Source organism: Conger conger, chromosome 3 (genome assembly GCF_963514075.1).
Source record: "Conger conger chromosome 3, fConCon1.1, whole genome shotgun sequence".
In the NCBI taxonomy this organism is placed as follows: domain Eukaryota; kingdom Metazoa; phylum Chordata; class Actinopteri; order Anguilliformes; family Congridae; genus Conger; species Conger conger.
The window spans coordinates 19,766,632-19,785,221 of NC_083762.1; the positions used below are offsets into that span (position 1 = coordinate 19,766,632).

Here is an 18,590-nt window from a genome sequence, read left to right on the forward strand (position 1 = left end):
TTCCGCTTTCCTCTCACCTCTTGTCCTTGGGCTTGCGACGGGAAGGTGTGTTGTGGTGGTGGACAGACAGACGCTCCAGGGGAGCTGGGAAAGAGGAGGGTTGGGAATGGCGGGTCCCCCATTCCCGAGTGGCATCTGTGTTGTCCCCTGGAAATGTATCCACCTGCTCCGAAAGCTCCGACAGGTGCAGGGGCACCTCGAGGTCCACCCAGTCAGAGTCCTGCAGAACGGCAGTGCAGCAAAATCAGTCTCAAAGCATAGATCAAGGGGTCTATGCAGCTTCTGAAATTACTCAGGACTGAATAAAACAAGTCTTTTATGGAGTTCAATTGGGATAGCCTAGTGCCTAATTTGTTTGACTGGGACCTGGAAGATTGGTGGTTCAAGCCCCAGTGTTGCCAGAATAAAATCAGTGCAGCTCTAGGGCCATTGAGCAAAGCCCCTAACCCCACATTATTCCAGGGGGGATTGACCCCTGCCTTGTCTAATCAACTGTTAAATTGCTTTGGATAAAGTATCAGCTAAATAGAGAGATCTACTTTCATATCTGAATCTTTCGATTTTATTAATTGTTAAGATATTATAATGTATGTTTTGTGTAGGAATTCACAGTTTATACTGATTAAGCTAAAACAAAGATAGCACGAGATTAATACTTGTCCTTGGAAGCATTACTATTTAGTGAACTCTATGTTGGCTCACCCGTTTCTGTCGCACTCTGTCAGGTAGCAGGAAAGCAGACGCCTCCTCCAAGAGTAGGTAAAGGGCCAAACCAAGTAATAAAACCTTCAAATAAAACATCTAAATAACAGAAAAGCAGAGAGTAATGCAGTACAAATACATATGAAACAACAGGATGTAGGAACACCAAGGTCTATAAACTGATTTTTTGGCACAATTTGTATATGAATAATTTGAATCCTTTACAGGTCTAATTCACAAGTTTCTACTTCAAAACCAAGGAAAATGGAAAAAGGCAAAAATATGAAAAGAAAGCTCACTGGCAGAACAATGAAGGCAGACTTACCATATTTTCACTAAGAGTCAATGGATAAGAGACCACAGGTTCTGTTTGCTGCTGGTGTAGCTGAATCAGGTACTTCTGTGTGTTTGTGTTGTTTGGTCATCTACTCTCTGCCCACTGTAGGAGCACAGGGCTTTTGTAGACCTGTAACTGGGGTGGGTTTATATGCGAGTAGGATGGTTGGGTGTTTATCCTATGGGTGTGTGAGACTATGTGACTTCAGACACAGCAATTATGCTTCATGCCCAGCCTGCCATCGCTGAACTTGGGGTCAAAGCTTTTAGACCATTTAGGAGTTTTGACAACATTCCCCACCTCTCTATTAGTCAAGGAAGGAACACAGATGAGGACACGATTAGAACATCATTGTGGATGTAGAAGTGCATTGTTTACACTTCTGGGTTGAATCTGGATTGAAGTAGGTGAAGGTGGCAATTTTATCCTATGGAAACATGTAACAACCCATGTGAAAACAATTGCTGAAGTATGCTGAAGTCAACCTGAAGTTTTATACTTCTGAATATTTGAAGTATAATTAAAGTTTATCTGAAATATGGTTAGTATTCCATTTATTCCGCATTGTGAGTCAGTCTGGCAAAATGAAAACAGTTGTTTTGTTCAATTATATGGGCACCTGGCCTAAAGGTTAAGCAGTCCCCAAGTTGACTAATTGGAAAAATCTATCTATGCTGCTGTTTTCTAATGGATATGAAGCAGGAAATCTGAAACAGCCTTACTCTGGATGGTACTTTCCTCAGTTGGTTGATAATAAATAACACTGTTTGTAATATGATAAATTTTTTCAATATAGGGTATCCCTAAAGTCCAACAATAAAGATAGGAGTCCATCCTTGACAAGTACATTTCTGATCATTCGTTAGTAACTGTATCTGTCTCTGACAGGCACAGATAAGGAGTCTGCTCTATGTGTGTGGGCATCTTGTTTCGCCTTGTTTGAATACTGCAGGGCCACCCAAGCCACACATTGCCCAAGACTGGGGTGGGGGCTAACCAGGAGCATACCAGCAGTTCGACACGTTTTCACTTTTTCCCTTTTCCTCCCAGTCCTAATTAACTCTATTTCTGGCTCAGGAGATGCCCAAACATAGTGCCACTGCTGACAGATAACTTGCTTGAAAATAAACCATCTTACTCATTCATCATTGCTGCACATAAGCCTGCCCCACCCGCCCGGGAGTCTGTCAGCAGGGGCAGAGACCAGATAGGCAGCGCTGATTACATTGATTATCAGAGAGGCATCATGTGTGCTGGTGGCCGCCATGTGTATGCCGCCGGGCTCATTCCCCGCCCCTGTTCCGCCTGCAGCCCTATAAGTACCCAGGGTCAGGGCTCAAGCCAAATTTAGAACAAACTCCAGGAGTTCCTATAGCCTTGTGTTTGTCAGTTGGGGAAACACTTGTTACCTTGTTGAAATTTATTCCAACATGCAATATATCAGTCTTGATTGAGATGTTGAAAATTGCTGGCGAACTGTATATTGAATATTGAACATCTCATAAGTTATATACTATTAGTGTATTATAATGTTTGCTGTAATTATGATACTAAAAGTATCAAAATACTAATTTTGTCCATATCTGCCCTTTTAACAGCTCCAGGCCTATCAACTAAACAAATGTGATTGTTTTCTTCATCATTGCTGTATTGTGTATGACTGGTTTGTTTAAGCAATCAAAAGGAACACAGATAAACTTGTAGTATGAGAAACAATCCACCTGAAAATTAACCTTGTAAATTAATGTAGCATATACTACTTTAAAATACTTTTCCTAAATAAATTAATAAATGGAAAAAAAAGACTAAGTAATAACCTAGAGATAACCTGATGTCATTATATTGTGCTATCAATAACAAGAATAGGAGTGAACAATGTTTTGCATTGCTGGTTTCTGTATCAATGCATTATGTTCAAATGTAAAGTATCATCACTATAAATAAAATACTGACCTTGAAGAAGTGGTAATTACAACAACTTATCAGCAATTTTACTGCAACATCGGATGGAAATTTTTTTTTTATATTTACAGGCACAAACATATTTAATGTTACGTAGAAATGAACTTCAGTTCATAATATTCAGTGCCATTTCTGAACAATTATGCATTGTATTGTACTTGCAATTATATCTATTCACCACTAGGTTTTCATTTTGATGGATAGAGAACAATAGAAAATAAATAAATAATTTAGAAGTAGGTTAATAGCTCTGCTGCCCACTATTATCTGTTTGCTTGACATAAATACTATGTGAACATGAAATTAACTGTTATAATGTGATAAGAAATCATTTGCTGTGGTTATATTAGTGGTAACTTGAGACAATGCTGTTGATTTCCTGTTAAATCATTGTCTCATGATTATTTTATTTCCTTTCAGGGTTTTTTTAACTTTGGAATGATTATTGCAAATTTGATATAACTTCAACACAGTTTGAATGTTTGTATTTCTAAAACAATAGAGATGTAATTACATACAACTTCACTCTACGTTTTGGTTTTAATAAATTATTACAACCACATTTGTCAAATATAATGGGCTCTAGAATTATTAGCACCCCTGACTGGAAATGCACAAAAAAGACTTAAAAAACTTAAAAAGACTTAAAAAAGATAAACTCAAAATGCCAACACAGGAAAAAATACTGTTTTAATGGAACCAACCATCACACATTCATTTAATAACAAATACATCCATCCATCCATCCATTATCTTAACCCGCTTATCCTGAACAGGGTCGCAGGGGGGCTGGAGCCTATCCCAGCATACATTGGGCGAAAGGCAGGAATACACCCTGGACAGGTCGCCAGTCCATCGCAGGGCACACACACCATTCACTCACACACTCATACCTACGGGCAATTTAGACTCTCCAATCAGCCTAACCTGCATGTCTTTGGACTGTGGGAGGAAACCGGAGTACCCGGAGGAAACCCACGCAGACACGGGGAGAACATGCAAACTCCGCACAGAGAGGCCCCGGCCGACGGGGATTCGAACCCAGGACCTCCTTGCTGTGAGGCGATAACAAATACATTTAACCAAAATCAATCATTAATCATTAATCATTAACATTAATCAGAATTATTGGCATCCCTGGTTTAATGCTTTACATCTTGGGAGGATAGCAAGGATAGCAGCATGGCCTTACCCTGTAATTTTTTACATGGTTAAGAAACAAATTTGGAAGGATTTTGGACCATTCCTCTATGTAGATTCTTTCAAGATCTTTTAGATTATTGGGTTTACGCTCATCAACTGCCTTACTTCCATTGAAACATTGATAAAGTGTTTTTCACCCATTTGGCATTTGGCATTTATATGAAAAATGATATTGTTTATTTTTTGTGCCCACTGTATATACTGTCTGAACAATATTCATAATTAGTTTTAATAGATTTATACACAATTTTCATGGGCCTCTGTCTCTCCCAATGGGCTGTTTCCTTTGTGTAACTTTGTGTACCCCATATTTCTTCGCAGTTTTTTGGAATGAACGATCACAACTGTAAGCCCATCCCATTAGCACGATATCTTCCATCAGAGCAGCAGGGAGCAGTCTGTGCAGATTTGTGTGCAGCAAGCCACCGCTTCTTTTCACTCAGTCCCCCAGCTGAGCTATATGCAGTCATTACACTGGAGGTCACCACAGTTTAAGCAGTAGGCACAGGCAGACTGCAGGGACCCAAATGTCCAAAGGAGATGTGATATTGCATGATGATGTGACACCCTGTTAAGTGAAATGCTTCCTGCCTGTGATGTGCATTATGAATACCCCCAAGATACCGCTGGCACAATCACGATAGATAATATACTTCATTGAACCCTGTGGGATCATTTTCCCTCTGCATTTAACCCATCCTAGCTGCTTAACGCCTGGGGACCAATTCCAGTTGTGAGTCCAGTGCCTTGGTCATAGGCAATGGCCTGGGTATACCTACGTTGATATGCATCTCTTTTGGTGTGGGAGGAAACTGGAATACCTGTTCAGATTATGTGACAAATAAGAAAATGCAGTTGCAACCGTTCTTAATGAGTGGAAACTTCAGAATGGCAAACGAAATGTATAGAGCCATCCGGTCCAGATGAATTGAACCTGCCGGCTTATGGGCTAGTGCAGGAATCCAGTAGCATGGGAACCTGGGGGTGGGAGAATTAAATGGCACCACTGGTCACCTCCAATTCAATTTGGTGGCATGTCAATGAGTGAGAGAAAGGTTTGCAAGTCTGCAATGTAGGATATACGTTACATACAGTCCAGTCATCAAGACTTTTGAAACGTTGGTACTGTGCCTATTGACATTATTAAATTGCCACAACAGTTAAAAGAACAATTAAATAGCAAATTCAAATTTAATTTGTCATGCCACATCAGGAACAGATCATTTGTTACAGGCTTTCACCTCTCATCCAGAATTGTAATTGTATTTTACAGACACGGTCTAAAATAGGCATAGCGCTATTGGGAAAAATGAATTAAGATTATAATTACCCCACAATGACAACCTATATTTTACCAATGCCAGTGTCCTTCTTAAAAAAACAGGATTTGCTTTCTGAAGAAAAACGTGGAGGGGCACATACCAAATAACTAGAACAAACTGGAAATTGACAGAAAATCCATCCATATTGGGAAAATTGTTCAGGAATTACATACATATATGGAAGACATAGTGAGGATGTCATGGTCTAATTTGAACAACTTAAATTGTAACACTGAAACGTGAAAAATTATCCAATCCACATGCTTTGTTATTGTCGCAGTCTAGATCCACAAACTGACTGATGTGACTTAGTCCGTGTTACTGGATTCCTTGTACATCTACACTTATCAGATGCTCTCCATCAAAAGCTGAAATGGAGGTACTATAATTCACATTTTGGACTCACTGATATGTCATATTTCTGGGCAGATGTTATACCACAAAGTTGTGAAAATGTTTTGGACTAAGGCCCCAGCATTATAACTGCACAAGATCTTTGTCAGGTGGGAATATACAGTACCAGTCTATTTGATAAATTGTAAAATGTAATATTAGATTAAGGGAACCTGAGCAAACACAAAATGCATTTTTGAAAGTACTATTTCATTTATTTAATTTAAAAAAGTTCATTTAGGTGTCAAATACCCAAATCACCCTGTAAAAACAATATTAGAACCAACCCCTTCCTATAGTTTGATATCAGTCTTTCACATGGCTGTGGAGAAACTTTAGCCCACTCTTTGCCAAACTGCTTTCATTCAGACAAATGGGTAGGGTTTTGGGCATGAACTATTAATTTCAGGTCCTGTCATGACATCTCTTCTGCCTGTTTGTTTCCCCTCTCTGGGTGCAGTAAAAGCCATATGAAGGTGGAGTGCCATGAAGGTAAATGAAGGTGTTGTCCACCAGGGAGCAGCACCAGCCTGACCAACAGCCTAAATCAGTGGCCTAAATAAGAGGCCTGGTTCAGGTCAAAGGGAGGTTACTTGGGTTCCTGTGGTTGTGCAAGCGGATGTGCAACACTGCCCTCTGTCGGACTTTAATAAAATGTCATGCCCTTTATTTAAAAAAAATAAAATGTCATGTCCTAAAGATTTAGCAAAACCTAACAGCACCCAAAGATGGTGGTCTCTACATTAGATCCGTTGCAATTTTAGAAAATGCTGGTGAGCAACACACTATTAAACCTAATGTTTCAATTAACTGCAACAGACGTACCGTTAACTAAATAGAAATGAATATACGATATTTACGTAGGCTCATATATTTCAGATTCAGATTTTCCATTGACACTGCATCCTATTAATTCTATTCCCTTATCCAGTGAAAACAAACAGAATAAGAAGCGTTTACTCCATTAGGCTACTCTGCTTGCCAGAAAACAAACGCTTAAAACTGAGACCCTGTGTAAAGAAAGATTGGTAGCCCATGACACAGTTCAGATCACAGAGGGGGAGGAGAAAGCTGGAAAACCCCAAAAGAAGCCCGATTGGGAGTGGTGTGTGCGTGTGAAAGCCAGATATCTTATACACAAAGACGAACACAATCGACTGCATAGCCTACTGTCAAAGTGACGCCCGAACAATTTGTTGGAAGGTTACGTAAAAAGGTACAGTATTTCAATACTTTTATAGCATAGGAGTGATAGAGTTGTTTTCCTGTTTCCAAGAAAGACTGTTCGAATTTGACAAACGGTAAGAATACGAGAAACTATTGCATTTTAGATCGTTTCCTCCTAAACTAGGGCGGGGAGAGAACTGGGATTCTCTGGATTAGTTTGCGCTTTATACAAGTTGTCTTGTAAATCTTGCCCATGACTTTACACTGCATTACGGTTTATGATGCTCTGTATTTGCATGCAATTATTGCCTGCCATTTGTCAAGGAAAGTGTGGTCACATATTCACGATAAAATTATGTTCAGCGTATAGTCGGGAACCCCAGAAGAGAAACTAAAGCAGTAAACCAACTCAACTTGCGTCATGGAAGACGGAAATTGTGCAGCGCATGAGCCAATTAAATTATGGAGGGAATGCTTCACTCACGCCTAACTTAGCTGTGTGATGCTCTCAGATCTCAGCTTGTTGTTATTGTGTGATGTTATTGTTTGTACGCAGGCTATACGTTAGTCTTCTGACAAGCAGCTTGACTTGGTTTGACCAGCTCAAACTATGTTTTAAGACAATTGTATATAATTAGCCTAAGAAGGTCTGAGAAATACAGAGTAGAAAAAGCTATTATTTCATATTTAATAACTAAAAATGGAATTCACATTTCAAACAATCCCCTTTGCTTCCTCTACTTAACAGAAAACCAGAACAGTTAACTGTATGCATTCATGGGCCTGTTGCTGGTTCCCCTATATGTCTCTAAACAGTCCCTGTCATACTTTCATTATCTTCTTTTCCCTTTCTCTCCATAGTAACGCTGTGACTGCAAGTTGGACTTTTCTTATTTACTGCCTGCAGAGCTCAGCACAGCATGTCAGGACAAGGTAATGCTAGTTTGTTTTATGTCAAGAAAAAACGCATGCATTCATAGGGTACGTGTCACTATATAACGTAACCTATTGCATGGGTTTTTCATGATTTTTTTTTATGAGTGTGACTACTGTGGCAGCTTATTGTGTGTGAGTGTGCGTGTGTGTGTCTCTGCTGGGACAGTTACTGCACCCCAAAGGGGATTAGTTTAATTTTAGCCCAACACGTGTCATCCTGGAATGCTCTTGAGATGCTGACATGGTTACATGGTCAAAAAATTTTAACACAAAGGGAAGTGAGAGGTTACCTTTGTTGATGTGTATCAGTTGATTTAACTAATAGTGATTATATTGGAGGGACGTTCAAATGGAGATCTCAAAGGATTGCCTTCTATTCACTGATTGCCTGGTGTGTCTTCCCAACCTATTCAATGAACAGAAGTGCTCAATGGAAATGGAAATAAACACAATGGCAATGGTCCAGTGTAGCAAAGAGAAGAAATGTCTGACTTCAATTAAATAGATTCCTCAAGTTACACCACAGATTGTATTGGGGAAAAAAAGACAAAAAAGTACAACATAAGGCTTGGTTAAGTAGATAACTCTGCTTCAAAAGTGGAACCAAACTAGCCTCCAGTAAAAGTTCATTTAAAAAGTGAAGAGAAATCTCGCCAACCTATTGTGTAGTATAGAGCGTTGAAATTCTGTGTAGGACATAAACATGGCTTTTCTTTGAGCTGAGAAAGTGGAGAAATTGCAGGTTTGCCATTCAGCCTAGGTTTCCCTGTACTGTGTGCGTATATGCAATGAAAAAGCCTGCTTTGTTCTTCTTTTTTCAGATTCTGGACAAGAATGTAGGGAATGTAACTCTACTTGTAATGTGGAAGACTGCTAAAACACAGTCTGACGTGATATCAGGCACATTGTCATTATGGGCCAGTCAAATGACTTCCAAAATTCATTAGGATGTATGTTAGCTGCCTTTATTCACCAGTTAATTTGGTTCCCAGGATTCCACTTAACCAGGAAGTTGGATGTCCAAACCAAGCAAACAAACAGGATTTTGGAATTTGGGGAGTTGCGTCTGGAAATAATATTCAAAGTGCAGGGGACAAAATCTACTCTACCTACTGTTTTCCCCACAATATTCTTAGGCATTTGTCTATATTTAAGTCACTTGTATAGCATTGTTTGCTTAGTATTTAGGAACTATAGATAGATTTCTATACTTTATTAACCAGAATAGGGAATAGTTACTGAATATAATATTCTCCTTTGTGATTAACCAAGAACCATCTTGCTCAAAACACAGTATTACATCATAGGTGGCCTTTTATGCTTCATATCCATTTCAGTGACAGGCTTGGAGAGTTTAGAAAGCAAGTCTGCTGCAATAAAATAAAACCTGATGGCTATATGCAGATAGAAATTTGGTTGCCGATAGGGATGTGATTTCTCTAACTGATAAACGCTTGCCAACATGCAAAGCTATATGAAAATAGACTAAAAACCTCAGTGCACTATGTCTTTAAGAATGCTATGGTGAAGCAATGTGTGATTTTAGTGGCAGGTGGTGAGCTGAAAATTGGTGGTGTGGAAACTAGCAAGGTGGATTGGTCTCACCCATTTTCAGTTAGTTTCCTTGATTATCAACATGTATAATTTAACCTTCCTATCACAATGTGATGGAGCTGTGTGTTCCAGTTGTGTTCAAGTAACCTGATGAACCACTGTTATTAGTAGTAGTAATATTTCTGCATGGCAAATACTTTACTTGTAGCTGTAGTAGTGTAATAGGAAAACAACAGACCCAACTGTCATGACATGCATGCTGCTTGTTCTGAGTTGACTCTTTATTGACTCATTCATTGAAAGGGGCATCTTCAAAATAATAGCAGTGTGGAGTTTAATTTAGAGAATTCATTCATTCTTTGAAAAAAAGGGTGTCATTAATGTGCTTTATTATGGAAGAAGGGAAACAAATGTTTCACACATTTTTATAAAATATATTTCTTATATATTTCCTGTAAGTGCTGTTACAGTCAGAAGACGTTTGCTCGAAGCTAAGCTATCAGCAAGAAGCCCTCGTAAAGTACCATTGTTGAAAAAAGGGCATGTGCACAATCGGTTAAAATTTGCCAAGAAACACATTGAGTGGCCCAAAGAGAAATGGCGTAACATGTGGACTGATGAGAGTAAAATTGTTCTTTTCGGGTCTAGTGGTCATCGACAGTGTGTCAGACGACCCCTGGGTACTGAATTCAAGCCACAGTACACTTTGAAGACAGTGAAGCATGGTGGTGCAAAAATTTTGAACTAAAAGCTATTAAAAAAATATTTGCACTTTCTTCACTTTCTTAACGCACTGCTATTAATTTGAACACAACTGTACATGTCAATGGTCAGATCATTGGTTCACTTGTTTATAAAGGACAATTGGAAAATGATCAGTTTAAAGGAAAGTTTTGTGCCCCACCAATGTTCAGCTCACCAACCACTGCTGATTAAATGCCTTTACAAATGTCTTGTCTAGAGAGAAAGAAGTCCCATTTGGACATTTTATGATTAAATGGAGCAGGGGTGGCTAACCCTTGGTCCTGGAGAGCCGCAGGGTGTGCTGGCTTTTGTTTTCACCATAAAATCAGCAACCGATTCAGAGCCAGGAACCAGGTGAGTCAACTTAACTGTGTAATCAATTGCTTTAATGAATCAATTAACTGCTGAGTAACAATGAAAGGCAGCACACCCTGTGGCTCTCCAGGACCAGGGTTGGCCACCCCTGAAATAGAGGATAAACACATGAAAAGTAAACTAAGTATAGTGGGGCATATAGGGAAGATGGCATTTTAGAAATAAAGGGTTAAATTAAGTCATGAATAAGGGTTAAATTAACACAGAAAAGGTTTAGGCTAAGGTTAGGACTGTTGGGATGATTGTGAACAGAAGACAGATGCAAATGGGATGTGACAAATGAGTCTTATTAATCCAGTGTTTGCATATTTCTGCAATACAAGTAGAGTCCAGCTCCATTCACAAGGTGAAAATGCATATTTTCTTCACTGAGGCAATTGCTTAAACCAACCTGATAGGGTTATGCATGTACAAAGTTAGGTGTAGTCAAGACTTAAATCGCTACTGGCTTCCACATTGATTTTCTTGAAAATATTTTTGATTTGCAGATTACCCCTTTCCTAACCAGTCACCATACCCCGTGCCTCAGCCAGGGGGTTACTCCATGCCCCCATACCCCATGCCACAAGGGGGTTATGGTGACCCCAGTCAGCCTCCACCTCCAGTTGGCTTCAATATGGGATATCAGCCTTCCCCAGGCCAGCCTGTGATGTACCAGCCTTCTCCTGGCCAGCCTGTGATGTACCAACCCAACCCAGTTAGCCCTGCCCACCAGCAAGTTCCTGTGCACGAATATGGGGGGAGCAATGTGGGTGCCCCTGCAGCCATCTCTCCAGCTCCACCTGCCTCTGTCCCTGTAGGGGTTCCACCTGGGCTGGAGTACCTTACACAGGTGAGTTTGTGCACATGTTCTGCGCAGCTACACACCCTACATTCCTGTCCCAGAATCTAGTAAAAGAACAAAGCATCTACCCACGCAGCGCAGGCACACCTAGGCCAAATAGCAGAATGTTGAAGCTGAAATTGCTCCGCTACGAAAATATTTCGAGCTCAATGAAAAGCTAGCTTTGTCTAGTTATACATATTTTCCAGAGCTCTGTACTCCAAAGGCCATTAATGTTCACCTTTGGAAATAAAGCAGCATTCTAGGTGGCAGTTTAGAGATGATAAGAAGCTGATTCACTCAATGTCTAATGCAAGTACCTCCTCCAACAGTAGCATGCAGATATTGATCATTCACGAGATAAGTTCTGATCAGAGCAGGCCCTGTATAGATGAGCAGTAATCATGAATATGGACTGAACATGGCGTTGACCACCCAGATTAATGCATTAATGTTGCAGAAAAGTCTAGGGTCTACTAAGTTCCTGCTATGTCAGTTTTTGTCAAAAAGCAAAGGGACTCAAGGAGCCTACGTATTTCAACAACATTCATCTTAGGCATACAATGAAGGGTGAGCCCAGAATGTTGGTGGAAAAGCACTTATTGAAGTGATCTATGGTTATTCATTTCTGTATTTGGCTTACTGTTATTGGCCTTATTATGGCAATAAGTGCATATGTATTCAACTTGTAGAGACACACTTTATTTTTAAGGGAGATATCCCCCCAGAAAACCTGCGTTGAGGAGGTAGTATGACCGAAAAACAAATATTAAAACAGTTTAGCTTCAAAAAAAGGAGTCAAGGAGTTGTACTTCAGTTTAAATAAATGTAATAAATAACAATAAAACACTTTGTACTTTGTACTTTGTACACTAAATATATAATTCCAGCATCCTGGTTTCCCATGTTTTCATTAGGAAACGGGAAGCACATTTCAGGATGTGTCTGATTATTGGCTCCAGGCTTTAACCCTTATTTTGAACCTCTGGCTAAAACAGAATTATGAAAACAGAATTATGCTACATCCTGATGCTACAGTAGGAAGGGACACCACAGTGTCTGAAAGGTCAGATGGGTCGTTTCTCAACCACAAGTTTGCAACTAAACAACAGGAAGAGACAATGTTGTACACTTGAGAAGACCACAACTAAAACCCTGTAAATGTCTGAATACTGAAGTATGTACTGTACTTGTTAACATTATACAGCCATTTCTGTTTACATTACTACTGAGATAGCTGGAATCTGTCGCTTATAATCTTTTTGGAAATATGCACTAGTTAGAGTTCATACGCATTAAGTAAAAGGTCCACACACAGGCACAATAAGGACCACACTGCGACCCACTGGTCATAAACATGGTGTATTGTAATTTATCTAATTGTGTGCTCTTTTGCAGATTGATCAGATCTTGATACACCAGAAAGTAGAGTTGCTTGAAGGTAAGCAGATATTCATCTCTTCTTGCTTTAACTTAACCATGGAAAAAGGGAAATCAATGATCAAGTGTTATCACCGCCTAATATACAAATTAAACAAAATGAATCCTTATTTATCCTTTCTTCCTATTCTTCTACTCTACCTGCTCCTGCTCCTGCTCCTCTTCAACCCAACTCATGCCTTTCTTAGCCTTCATTGGTTTTGAGACCAACAACCAGTATGAGATCAAGAACAGCCTCGGCCAGAAGATCTACAAGGCCAAAGAGAAAAATGACTGCTGCACCCGCAACTGCTGTGGCTCGCTCCGCAGCTTTGATATGAAGATCAAGGACAACACGGACAGGGAGGTCATCCGCCTGGTGCGCCCCTTCCGCTGCGCCTCCTGCTGGTGCCCCTGCTGCCTGCAAGAGGTACCTCCTCACCGGCCCTCAATTTATCTCAGCAACACCAAAAAAGGCTGCTTGTTCTGATGCATGTTCACATGAGATTTCCCTGCAGACTCCCCGTAGTCCCAGCAGCCTTCCTTTATTCTTCAGTGAATTCATTTTTACTTAAAAATATGTGGGCTCAAAATGAAATGGTGCTGTGAAAAAGTATTTGCCTCCTTCCTGATATCCTCTATTACTGCATACATACCGAATGGATAACTCCAACTGAGCACTTCCTATAATTTGATATCAGTCTTTCACATCGCTGTGGAGGAATTCTGACCCACTCTTCTAAGAACAACTGCCTCAGTAGAATGCCTTACCCTCTGTGCATGCCCTTATGGTTTCTTGTTATTTTTACTGGTTTTGAACATTCTATCTTTTGATGAATAAGTATTCAGATTATCTTCAAATAATCTTTTGTTTGATATTTCATTGCCTGATGAATCAGAACGGATACAACATTCTTAATGAGTTCTGAGTTGTGTGCTTTGCGTTTGTCTTAGATGGAAGTACAAGCTCCACCTGGCACCACAGTGGGCTATGTGGTTCAGGACTGGCACCCCTGTGTCCCAAGATTCTCCATCAAGGGGGCATCACGAGAGACCCTGATGAAGCTGGAGGGGCCTTGCTTTGCATGTAACTGCTGCGGCGATGTTCACTTTGAGGTGGGTCATGGGGGGTGGAACAGCATGGAGTTAGGGTTAGCATGCGGTCTTGTGAAAAGTGATGATGACATTAGCACTGTGAAAAATGCCCTCTCTATTGCCTGTCTGTGACCTTTGGTGCCACCCCCCATGCAGCTGAAAGGCAAAGATGGGGGAAAGTCGATTGGACGTATCAGTAAGCAATGGAGCGGTCTGCTGAAGGAGGTCTTCACTGACACAGACAACTTTGGAATCCAATTCCCATTAGACATGGATGTGAAGATGAAAGCCGTTCTCATGGGCGCCTGCTTTCTCATTGTGAGTGACTCTGTGCACCGTGGTACTGGGTTGATGCTGTCTCCTCACCCAGTACTCTTTGTACTGTGTACATATGACTATCTGACAATATTGAGCATATTTACTTTGACTCACTTCAGATGAACGTTATTGGTTGGAAGGAAAGTGCATCTGACATGTCTGTCTGTAATGGAGAACAGAACAATTGAAAGAATATTTTCATTGATGGATAACATTGACTTTCATTGATTATCAGTCAGTACTTAATTCCTCCATCTGCAAATACCTTTCCGCCATCTTTGAATTATAATCTGTCCTTTTGGATCTTTTTCTTCCTTACAGGATTTTATGTTCTTCGAGAAAGTTGGGGACACAAACCAGCGCAACACAGTCTTCTCGTAAGAAGTGGAAGAAGGTCCGAAGGAGAGGGGGAGAGAGGGAAGGTGAAGAAAGATGCACTATCACTCATGTCCAACAGCCTCTTCTATTTTAATATTTTATATTGTTACTGCCATTTGCTAATTTGCCAAACCTTCCCTTTCCTGATTTGAAAGAGATGCTACCCGTTCCTGATGCGAGCAGATAACTGTCCAGGTCTCAATCTCTGTGGAAAGCCTCCCCATTTCCAGGTCACTGTTGATTTTTTGGGCCATTTGTGACTGCAGACAAATGATGCCTGCCTGTGTATGGTTTATTAATGTTTGTGTCCATCTACAAGTGTGTACAGGCAGCTTTAACTTTGTTACCAGTTACCCAGCATGCTATTTTGCCTAATTCCTCCTGACATAACCAATGATTAATAACATTACAGCATTTCTTCATATGATATGTTTTCATTGTGTTTGATTTATATATTTGATATTATAGGATATGCACAAGTAACATGTTACAGCATACACCAATTTTTAACAAGCCATGGATAAATGAGACGTTTAGTCTTTTCTACTGCCAAGTCAATATGATTGATGTACAGTACAGCTTTTTCTGATGCACTGACTTGCCTTAATCATTTTAGATTATATACATAGAACTTTATTAGATAGACCTGTAGACCAGCTTGTTAATGCAAATATTTTATCAGCCAATCATGTGGCAGCAACTAAATGCATAAAAGGATGCAGACGTCAAGAGGTTCAGTTGTTTTTCAGACTGAATGCCAGAATGGGGAAGAAATGTGATCTAAGTGATCTTCTGGGATTTTCACACACAACAGTCTCCAGAGTTTGCAGATAATGGTGCGAAAAACAAAAAACATCCAGTGAGCAGTAGTTGTGCAGGCCAAAAAAAGGGTTAATGAGAGAGGTCAGAGGAGAAGGGCCAGAGTGGTCAAAGCTGAAAGAAAGGTTACAGTTATGTAAATAGCCACACATTGGAACAGTGGTATGCAGAAGAGCATCAATGAACACACATTGCGTCAAATCTCTGTGGATATGCAACAGCAGCAGAAGACCAATCAGTCTAAAAAATACATCTAATAAAGTGCTCATTGAGTGTACATTGGTGGTGTGATGGGAAAACTCTATCTCCAGTCTGGTTTTTTCTCATCCAGCTCTACATACTACCAGAAGGATCATTAACTCAAAAATGACTAAAATTGCTTAAAAACCCACTCAGAGATACAAGGGTTTTCTGTGACAGACATTTTTTGCATTGTTTCTGTAATACAAACTCATTTTAAGCCCCTATAGATTCCTCTGCTAATGTCCTTGAATAATTTGTGCAAGTTTATTTGGAAATAAATCATTTAAAATTGACATTGTATGATGATGCATATTGATACTTACTGTGTTTATTCTCAAACAAGTGGCTGTGCTATGATGAAATTATTTAATGCAGATCTGGGTTGAATGATGGGTTGAACAGGTCAGAGTATAAAAAGTCAATGTTGTGCTTAAGGTGAAACTGGATTTTGATAGACTAGTAATGTCTGTACTTAAATGCTTCCTCATTGTAAGATCCTTAAAAAAGTGTGGCTTGTGTGTTTAATGTTTGAACTATGGGAGTGTCAGGCTGACCCAGCTTGTCCTTCCCTTGTCAATGGGTGTGACCAGGTCCCTGGAACTGGCACTGGAATAATAAAACACAGAGGAAAGAAGTGCAGCGCTGACTCATCTATAGTCTGGAAAATCATATAATAAATTCAGCTCAAGCAGATGTGCATATGTGCTTCTCTTCCCTAATGAAGGTAGAGTAGGGTTATTTGACACCTTGTGCTTTCACTTGCCAGTGACACACCCAAAGCTACATTGTTGCAAAACCACTTGCCTCCTTTGGTATTTAGCCTTATCTTGCAGTGAGTTGAAGAAATGAAAGCTCTCCAAAATCTACAACTACTTGAACTTCACCTTAAACCAATGCTGCTGAAAGATCGCTAATTGTTCTATACAGTGGACTTGTGAGTTTTACATTTGATGTCAGCTAACTTGCTCTGCACCAAAAGACCCATTGTTTGTACAGATTTTGTCTACAAAACCAAACCAACCTTTAGTAAGGCAATTTTGCACATTTAATGTTTTTGGCAAGTTGTATTTGTATTTTTTTCCTATTAATTCCTTGAAATATTGTTTTTACACAAATAAAATAAACTGTACCTAAAAACTACTGCTGCCTGTGTAATACATAATGCAAGTTATATACCGCCAATGCTGGGGAATGAATAAACCCTCCGGAATCTAAACATCTGTTGCCAATTGGAAAAATTGATCCTCACCTCCAACTGTTCTTACTTTCCATCTAGCTGAGTTCAGAATTAGCCTTGAAAATAAAAGGGGGTAGGAAAGCATATCTGACAGAAATACTCTGGATTTAATCAAAACAATGCCAGCATTGACAGTGCCTGGCAGCTCCGCAGAGCAGCTCAAGGGAGGAAGGCTTTCAGTAGGCAGGGTACACACTGAATTACTCCCAAGCACCCCTTCTAACCATCCCGGTGCCCACAGTCCTGCCTGTGCCAAGAATTGCTGTGCAGCTCAGCTGGAAGAGGTTGGCTGCACAAGCCTCAGAGGGCATGCACACTTGTCTACACACTCCCAATTACACCCAAGATTATGTGACAATGGGATGGTCTTACAATTAGGCAGTTCAATTAATGTGACTGAGTTACTGGAGTGACTCACTTTGGTAAAGCAACTAATCCATCATAATTGGTAATGCAAAAAAAAACACCATTACCATTAAAAGGATAATCAGACAGTGCTATGAAAAGCATATTATTTGCATATCTGTCACACTGAATGGTTTCCAATCTTTAAACAAACAGAAGCTGAGTAAACACAGAGTTATTTCATTTATTTAAAACCTGTGGTCTGGGTGCCGGCGTCCACAGAATTTGGACTGTTCAGCTTTGAAGAGAGCATGCTGAAATCGCAGAATAAATCCTTCAGAAAAAAAGTTAAATGTCCATATGTAATGTACTTACATTGCACACACTTCCAGTGCTTGCATATTTATTGTTCTTTTGTCCATATACAGAGCAGTCCATAAGTATTTGGACAGTCACACATTTTTTGGTGTTTTAGCTCTGTACTTCAGCACATTTTAGGGGACAAAAACTAATTGGACAATCCACTGCTCAAATGTTTCTTGGACAGGTGTATTAAGTTTCAAGTTTATCGTTAGTTCATGCATAAAAGAGAGTTGATTCTCGGAGTCAAATCTGTATTTGGGGACCAAAAAAATGTCAATGCCAGTAAAGTAGGCTATCATTATCATAGGCTATGAAAATCAACTGTTTGGTACATTGTAAAAATCAAGAACTTGTGTTTATTGATGATGTCCCTACTGACAGCAGCAGCAGGATGAATGGCACAGAAACCTTATGTCTGCTCTGATCCAAGCAAATGCATCAAAACTGACTGGACAACGCTTCATCATGCAGCAGGACAATGATCAAAAACATACAGCCAAAGCAAACTGAAGGCAAATAGCCCCTGACACAAGCGGAAGCTGAAGATAGCTGCAGTACAGGCCTGGCAGAGCATCACCAGGGAAGATACCCAGCATCGAGTAATGTGGGTCATAATATCTATGTAATTTGGTCGCCTAAAATTGGGGGGGCCATGTATAGGGCTGTAATTCCTACACAGTTCACCCAATATGGATGTAAAAATGCTCAAATTAAGGCTGAAATACTTTGACCAAATAAGGATTCTTTTATTTCAAAGGTTTGTTTGCTGGAGTAGTGTTTCGTACAGATGTAAGTCTTTAGTCATAGACAGGTCACAGGTCAGCTCCCTTGGGTTCACTGGTTTTGGTTGTCATG

The 18,590-nt window shown here is 39.9% G+C and overlaps 1 protein-coding gene across 1 annotated transcript; it reads left to right on the top strand.

The window, feature by feature from the left end:
* Nucleotides 1-6,945: 6,945 nt before the first annotated feature.
* On the top strand, nt 6,946-16,927 carry plscr3b (phospholipid scramblase 3b). Its single transcript, XM_061234668.1, has 8 exons — nt 6,946-7,135; nt 7,948-8,019; nt 11,184-11,527; nt 12,917-12,959; nt 13,147-13,367; nt 13,892-14,053; nt 14,189-14,350; nt 14,672-16,927. Exons 2-8 carry the CDS (start codon nt 8,007-8,009, stop codon nt 14,729-14,731), a joined length of 1,005 nt encoding a protein of 334 aa, XP_061090652.1. The 5' UTR covers nt 6,946-7,135; nt 7,948-8,006; the 3' UTR covers nt 14,732-16,927.
* The last annotated feature ends 1,663 nt before the right edge of the window (nt 16,928-18,590 follow it).

Coding starts and splice junctions, on each gene's coding strand:
- plscr3b (XM_061234668.1), top strand. Junction 11,528..12,916: donor GGCTGGAGTACCTTACACAG/GTGAGTTTGTGC, acceptor GCTCTTTTGCAG/ATTGATCAGATCTTGATACA. Junction 13,368..13,891: donor GCCCCTGCTGCCTGCAAGAG/GTACCTCCTCAC, acceptor CGTTTGTCTTAG/ATGGAAGTACAAGCTCCACC.